Source organism: Sycon ciliatum, chromosome 8 (assembly GCF_964019385.1).
Source record: "Sycon ciliatum chromosome 8, ocSycCili1.1, whole genome shotgun sequence".
Taxonomy (NCBI): domain Eukaryota; kingdom Metazoa; phylum Porifera; class Calcarea; order Leucosolenida; family Sycettidae; genus Sycon; species Sycon ciliatum.
This window is the reverse complement of record NC_088650.1, coordinates 28,411,611-28,419,950: the sequence shown is the minus strand read 5'-3', so window position 1 is coordinate 28,419,950 and position 8,340 is coordinate 28,411,611. Positions and strand designations below refer to the sequence as shown.

Sequence of the window (8,340 nt, the reverse complement as noted above, 5' to 3'; positions counted from 1 at the left end):
ATCACGGGGTCGATTTCACAGATTTTTCGTGTACGAGTGCTACAGTGCTGGCAACTGAAATCGGACCCCCTTGCCGGCGCGCCGCGCCGGCAAGGGGGTCGGATTTCAGTTGCCAGCACTGTAGTACAGTAGATATTGGTTATAACGTGCCCTTCTGATTTTTCACATTTTATCACACACTCGAAGAGAATTGGTGAGCACACATGCTCATTCCCTGGGCACTGCAAATTCACAACTCATTTCATTTCACATAATCATTTTCAACGTTTCGGCAAATTGCCATCATCAGGATACAATATGAAGTGGAAGTCTGCCAAGGAGCAGTTATATACACTAATTTGTGTTCTTAGGTGTTGATAATATTTTTTTATGACTACATATGTTACCTCAGTGCTAGAAATATGACATGTCTAAAACTAGTGAAAGATCACAAGTTTTCACTGACTCATATGCTGGGTGTTGGTAATAAGTTAGCACAGCGCAGATGTCACCCGGCAGATAACTTGAGAAATGTCTGAACAGGTTTCTCGCAAGCAATTCACGAATGTGACCATGTCAGTGGTTTCCAGTAAATACTGTCACCTAGATAGACAGTGTGGTGTGATTGTTTTAGAGTAATGACCATCCAGTACTGGTGTTGATCTCTGGGCCTTCGTTTCTGATCTCCACTGCCTCTCGCAATTTGCGGCTTGCCCTGTCACTGGCTCTTGCAACCACAGACACTGCCGAGAAGATGCTGTCCCCGACACCTAGGTTGATCCCTGCATGCTTAGCTCGCATGTGGTCACCCCATGGCTTATCCACAGTGCGCCTACGAGCTTCACCGTTGTGTTCCTCCAGTCTTGTCTCCAGTGTGCGACCCGTCTCTCCGATGTATTTTTCCCTGCACAACTTGCATTGCAGCCGGTATATCACATTCTTCTTCAAACATATTTTCACTCCACCCGACTTACAAGTCAGACACGGCCCCAATGGGCGTCCTCTTCTCTTTGTCTTTCTGATGTTGGGCTCCTTAATGCAGCTGGGCGGACTTTGTGCTGAGTGACAGAGCTGACGTTTGAGGCTACCCGCATGCTCGTAAACCACCCGGACTGGTAACTTGTGCTTCCGGATAGCTTTGCTGACGCTGTGATGCACCCTGTCCGACTTATACGGCAGCTTTAGAAACGCACAACACGGATTACCTCGGCGGCGACGCTTGGGTTTCCTTGCTGCTTCTCGGGCATTGATGATGAGGCTCTCTGGATAGTGGTTGAGTTGAAGTTGGTCTTGAATTTTCTGTTCACTTTCTTTACACATGGTGTCATTGGAAGACAGACGTTGTGCTCTTAAGAATTGAGACTTGGCAACGGCAAGTTTGATGTGATGAGGTACAGCAGATGCGTAGTCTATCAGCAATCCACTATTGCATGGCTTTTGGAAGAGCTTGTACGTCATCTGGCCCGACTGTTGTATGGCAATCGTCACGTCCATGTAATCAATCCAGCCTTTGCTACTGCTGAGCTCGTAGGTGAACTTGAGTCGGTCGTGTCCTGCATTGAAGTGCTGTATTAGCTCCAAGAGGCGTTCCTCACCGTGGGTCCAGAGAATGATCACATCATCAATGTACCGTTTGTACAGCACAGGCAGAACCGGTGAATCGGCAAGAAGGCGCGTTTCCAGAGAGTGCATGAACAATATTGCGAATGGTGGTGCTAGATTATTGCCCATTGCAACTCCCTCTAGCTGGTGGTAAATTTTCAGAGAAGGACTTTCGCTTGAGACAGAGCACGCACTTTCGGGACAAGCTCTGGTCATTCTCTCGGGAGGACTACATAAGGATCCGTACCGTGAAGCGTTGCGTAGCCACAGAGGAGCGCATCGATACGAATGCAAGGCTAGCCCGGAAGCTTGGCAAGCTTCGTGCAGAAGCTGGCCAGCAAGAGTATGAAATTACGCAAGCCGCATCACAAGCCCAGCTTGGAGCTCGGACCAGTAGTGCGGCGACATGTGATGGATCCAGTGTCCAGCGGGCATTGGTTGTGGATGATTGTGTGCCGGACAGCACCAGGCGGATTCTGGAGCTTGGGCCGAGCTTTGTTCCTTCGACAGGCAAGTTTTCGGATCGCGAGCGTTCGGAGGTGATTACGTCTGTCGAGCGGATGGCCTACACGTTGCGCTGGCAGCAAGCCCAGCCTCAAGAGGTGGAGGTTCCAGACAACGAGACTGTTTCTGACACGGTGGGCGACAGAAAACTCTGGAAGCTCAAGCAGCGTGGGTTTAAACAACCGCCGAAAATGTGTGACGATGAAGAAAGGAAGCTTGCGAATTTCAAGGACGATGTTCTCGCTGCTTACACCAAATACAGGCCATCGACGTCGAATATGACCAAGGAGGAACGAGAGGAGCTGGCCAGACTCCGCAAGGACACAAGTACAGTCATCAAACCGTCAGACAAAAGTAAAAAGTTAGTCGCAATGAAACAAACGCTCTACCTGGAGAAGGCAGACACATTGCTATCAGATAGCGCTATGTACGAAAAGGTTGACCTAACAATAACTGAGTTCGAGACACGGGTGAAAGCTGTCCTTGGGGACAAATGCAAGAACATGGATTCAAAGCTGCTGAAGTCGATTCTCCCCAATGATACAAGATTCCCCGAGTTCTATGGTCTCCCAAAGGATCATAAACAGAACCTACCCCTACGACCCGTCGTGTCAGCATGTGATAGTCCTGTCACGGGCATATCAATCGTACTAGAACGCATTCTACACCAGTTGCTAGACTTCGTCCCAGCACACCTCACTAATACGAATGAAGCCCTTGATGACATCTGCGCTTTATACCCAGATCTCAAAGCTCCAGAGGGGACTATTCTTGCCACTTTGGATGTCGTGGGCCTGTACCCGAGCATCCCAATTGAAGAGGGAGTCAACGCAGTGGGAGAAATATTGGAACAGAATTTCAAAAGAATCAACATGTTCGGCCTTGACGTGTGCGAAGTCAAGGACTTGCTTCAATTTGTTCTCAGTAACAATTTCTTCAGATTCGGGCGACAAATTTACCACCAGCTAGAGGGAGTTGCAATGGGCAATAATCTAGCACCACCATTCGCAATATTGTTCATGCACTCTCTGGAAACGCGCCTTCTTGCCGATTCACCGGTTCTGCCTGTGCTGTACAAACGGTACATTGATGATGTGATCATTCTCTGGACCCACGGTGAGGAACGCCTCTTGGAGCTAATACAGCACTTCAATGCAGGACACGACCGACTCAAGTTCACCTACGAGCTCAGCAGTAGCAAAGGCTGGATTGATTACATGGACGTGACGATTGCCATACAACAGTCGGGCCAGATGACGTACAAGCTCTTCCAAAAGCCATGCAATAGTGGATTGCTGATAGACTACGCATCTGCTGTACCTCATCACATCAAACTTGCCGTTGCCAAGTCTCAATTCTTAAGAGCACAACGTCTGTCTTCCAATGACACCATGTGTAAAGAAAGTGAACAGAAAATTCAAGACCAACTTCAACTCAACCACTATCCAGAGAGCCTCATCATCAATGCCCGAGAAGCAGCAAGGAAACCCAAGCGTCGCCGCCGAGGTAATCCGTGTTGTGCGTTTCTAAAGCTGCCGTATAAGTCGGACAGGGTGCATCACAGCGTCAGCAAAGCTATCCGGAAGCACAAGTTACCAGTCCGGGTGGTTTACGAGCATGCGGGTAGCCTCAAACGTCAGCTCTGTCACTCAGCACAAAGTCCGCCCAGCTGCATTAAGGAGCCCAACATCAGAAAGACAAAGAGAAGAGGACGCCCATTGGGGCCGTGTCTGACTTGTAAGTCGGGTGGAGTGAAAATATGTTTGAAGAAGAATGTGATATACCGGCTGCAATGCAAGTTGTGCAGGGAAAAATACATCGGAGAGACGGGTCGCACACTGGAGACAAGACTGGAGGAACACAACGGTGAAGCTCGTAGGCGCACTGTGGATAAGCCATGGGGTGACCACATGCGAGCTAAGCATGCAGGGATCAACCTAGGTGTCGGGGACAGCATCTTCTCGGCAGTGTCTGTGGTTGCAAGAGCCAGTGACAGGGCAAGCCGCAAATTGCGAGAGGCAGTGGAGATCAGAAACGAAGGCCCAGAGATCAACACCAGTACTGGATGGTCATTACTCTAAAACAATCACACCACACTGTCTATCTAGGTGACAGTATTTACTGGAAACCACTGACATGGTCACATTCGTGAATTGCTTGCGAGAAACCTGTTCAGACATTTCTCAAGTTATCTGCCGGGTGACATCTGCGCTGTGCTAACTTATTACCAACACCCAGCATATGAGTCAGTGAAAACTTGTGATCTTTCACTAGTTTTATTATTATTATTATTATTATTATCAAATTTTTGATAGGGCAATCCCCACAGGCCTAAGGCCTTCTTACAGGGTACCCTAGAAATGAAAGTACTGAATGACGGAATAGGTGCAGTGAAGAGCATAAGCGGACTGCAGCGGGGAGTGCATTCCAACGGTCGGAACCGATGAAAGAAACTGAAAAGAGACCGAAACGAGTTTTAGCTTTTGGTAGAGTGACAGACGAAGATACCTGAGAGCGAGTGCAGGAATTGGTACGAGTAGAAGTAGAACGAAGGCAAAAGCAATCAGTAAGGAGAGTAGTAGTTAACTGATTCAGGACACGAAACACTAAGATATAGAGTTTGAACTGATAGCGCACAGACAAAGGGAGAATGTGATGGCGTGCATTAACAAGGGATACGTCAGAAAAGCGAGGCATACTGAACACAATGCGTAGAGCTCTATTACTAAGACGGACTAGACGGTCATGAAGAGTTACTGACAAGCAATGAGCAAATGAGTTACTCCCATACTCGAGTACTGTCTGAATGGAACAAATGTAAAATGCACGCTTCGCAGTTACCGTCATGTGATCTCGGACCTTTCTGAACATGGCTAACTTACTTCCAACTTTCCGCTCTAGTTGGCTAACGTGCTCTCCGAAGGAGAGATGTTCGTCGAGTACAACGCCAAGGTATCGAATGTGTGCACTAGGGTTGATTGTGACCTCACCCAGCTGTAGAGCGACGCTGGGGTCAAGGGGCTTGCACTTTGACCTGAACACGACAAACTGCGTCTTGGAAGGATTCAGCAGTAAGCCTCTGGCCGCCAAGAACTCTTTCACTTTGACAATGTCTTCCGTCAGCTCCTTGCACAACTGTTCAACGTTCTTGCCAGCTTTGTAAAGGGAGACATCGTCCGCGTACTGTCGAGCCTTGCAGTGCCGGGGTACAGAGGGGAGCTTTCTGACTGATAGATTGAAGAGAGAGGGCCCCAAGACGGAGCCTTGCGGAACCCCCCTGTTGCTGCTATATTCTAGGCCGTGTTGTGTCTTGGTGACTACACGTTGCTTCCTGTGGGTAAGGTAGCTACAGAACCACTGCAAGGCAGTACCACCGACACCGATCTCCAGAAGTTCACTCAGTAGAACTGCATGACTAACTGTGTCGAATGCCTTAGACATGTCTAGAAAGGCAGCTACGACATAATCACCTTTGTCCAAGGAGAGCATCCAGTCGTTGATCACGGGAGTGAGCAAGTCCTCGCAGGAGTGGCCTCTGCGGTAGGCAAATTGCTCAGCAGGTAGGGGTACCAGTGGTGGTGGTGCATTATAGATATAGTACTTCCTCCGTATACAAAAACTTCGTGACTTTTTTTGAAAGCTGCGCACAGCTCTGAAATGGTTCCGTTTGACTTCGAATAACACTCGTGGCATTGTCTAACCTGTTTACAAGCTATATACAAAGACAAAAGCAACTCAGACGAATGAAATTGAGTTTTTTCAGAGTCTTCGTCGCTCATGTCATTGTCACCTGACGACGCTGACTCCGCATCGCCAACAGTCGCTGCTTCCGCTCGCATTTCGTTCAGATTCTTGTCACCTGCAGTGATGATCCGACTCTGGACTTTTGGCTACGTCCTCTTCATCTCTAGAGCTGTGTACGAATCTGTATCGACTATATTCAGTTGTTCCAACCCGCGACCTCCATTCTGCCGTGAAACGAGTCGTACAAGCACATCCAACCGCTTCGCATTTTCTCGCCAGGATAATCCTCCCAAGCATTCTACAATGGCTTCGAGGAGGTCCCTGCGATTCCCTTTGGCGACAAAGGAGACGTCTGACTGGAGAGAGGCGAAGAACGCCAGGCCATCGACATTCTAATCCTGAGTCTGCGCTGGTTGCACGACGACTGAAATGTTTCATCTTGCCGTGCGAGCGAAACAAATCTATGTTCTCACGCTGCGTATATCTATGGGGCCGCGCACCGCAAGTACGAGCGTGGCCAGTTTCAGGGCAGCGAGTGCTGCGTGACTCCGTGTTCTAACCACGAGCTACACTTCGTCACTGTGTCAGTTTCGAGCAAGTAAGTGTTAGTTATTTTCATTTGACTCTTGAGTTTCCGTCGGCAACGTCCTCACACGCATGGCGTCCGTGGAGAATCTGTTCGGGATCAACCAAACTAACCTCGACATGGACGTGGGTTGTCGATGACAGCCTTTGGCGCCGTTCGTCGAGCAGGTTCTTGCTCAAAAACACCGTTCAAAAAAAGTCACGAAGTTTTTGTATACGGAGGAAGTACATTAGTTGGTCGTGTACAATATGTTCCAGTAGCTTAGACATGTGGGACAGGAGTGATATTGGTCTATAGTTGGATGGGACTGACTTATCTCCACGCTTGTAGATAGGCCGCACATTTGCTAGTTTGTAAGTCGATGGAAAATCGCCAGATGTAAGAGACATGGTAAATAGTTTGGCCAAAGATGGGGCGATCTCATCGTTGATGAGCTTGTAAGCCTGGGCGGGGATGTTATCAGGTCCTGTGGCTTTACGACTGTTCATTCTCTGGATATGGAGTTGGACTTGTGGAACAGTGACTGGTGTGAACTGTGTCAATGAGTATTCCGATAAAGGGCCATTGGGAGTGCGTAGTGTACTGCCAGAAAGTGATGTATCGTTGACAACGTCTGTAAATGTCTTTGTGATGTCGGCTACTTCGGCAGCAGGTTCCTGGTTGATTTTAATTCTACCCAGTAGATTGTTCATGACACTCCATTGCTCTCTTGGGTGGTTTCGATGATTGATTAGTTGTTGCTGGAAGTATGTAGACCGTTTCTTCCTAGTCAAAAGTTTGCATTGTCTTCGTAGAGTTCGGAATTGTTGCAGCAGGTCTGGGCGATCTGGACGTTTTATCATTGCACGGTGTGCTCGTTTACGCTTGAATAAAGTCTGCCGGAGCTCATCGTCTATCCAAGGCGATGGAGTATAGCTCTTCTTGGCGTTAACGGTCTTTAGTGGGCAGTACTCATTCAAGGCATCACTGACTGCATCCTGCCAGTGTTCAGTATAACTATCTAGAGACATCTGTGATGAACTGCGTGTGATCTGCTGGTGGAGAGTATACATATGCTTAGCAGCTGTCTCTTGGAATTGCTTGATCTTCAACGCGCGCAGCGGTGGCTTTCGTACTTGTACCTGTCTGTTTGTCTTGAGCTTTAGACATGTCATATTTCTAGCACTGAGGTAACATATGTAGTCATAAAAAAATATTATCAACACCTAAGAACACAAATTAGTGTATATAACTGCTCCTTGGCAGACTTCCACTTCATATTGTATCCTGATGATGGCAATTTGCCGAAACGTTGAAAATGATTATGTGAAATGAAATGAGTTGTGAATTTGCAGTGCCCAGGGAATGAGCATGTGTGCTCACCAATTCTCTTCGAGTTATGAAGCTGCAGGATGCCTCACCGCTACTTCGTTATCACACACTATAACCGGTATATCACTACAGGCGATTTTCAACTGCGCGCGTCATACATACACATTATACACGTGTGGGTACTCGATCGCGCTAATGACTAATGTAGCGTACTGATACGTACGTGATGGATGCTACCAAGAGTACATAACTAACTTACTTCTGTGTTGTACACACATGTACATAACCATGATAACTACATTATCCATATAAAAATCGCTCTGTGAGCGGTTCTGAAAAACCTTTACTGGTACTGCCCCGTCGTAAAAGTAAGAAATTAGAACTGGCCCATTGTCCCCCCAAACGCGAACTGATCCACCTAAATCGAGAATGACGGGACCCGAACGCACCAGTAGCACGAGGTCGGGAGGGCACAGGATCACGGCAATTATCATAGGGTAACACCAGTAGTAGTAGTAGTAGAATTTATTATTTTGATAGGGAAGCCTACCGCTAGTACAGTACATGGCCTATGGTCCGGACCAACGTCCCCATCTGCATCCACAGGTAGGAAC

General features: G+C 47.9%; 1 protein-coding gene across 1 annotated transcript; it reads right to left on the bottom strand.

Annotated features, from left to right (window-relative positions):
* Positions 1–609: 609 nt before the first annotated feature.
* LOC135823679 (uncharacterized) lies at positions 610–1,671 on the bottom strand. Its single transcript, XM_065336528.1, has one exon. The coding sequence runs from the start codon at positions 1,669–1,671 to the stop codon at positions 610–612; it is 1,062 nt and encodes a 353-aa protein (XP_065192600.1).
* Between the last annotated feature and the right edge of the window lie 6,669 nt (positions 1,672–8,340).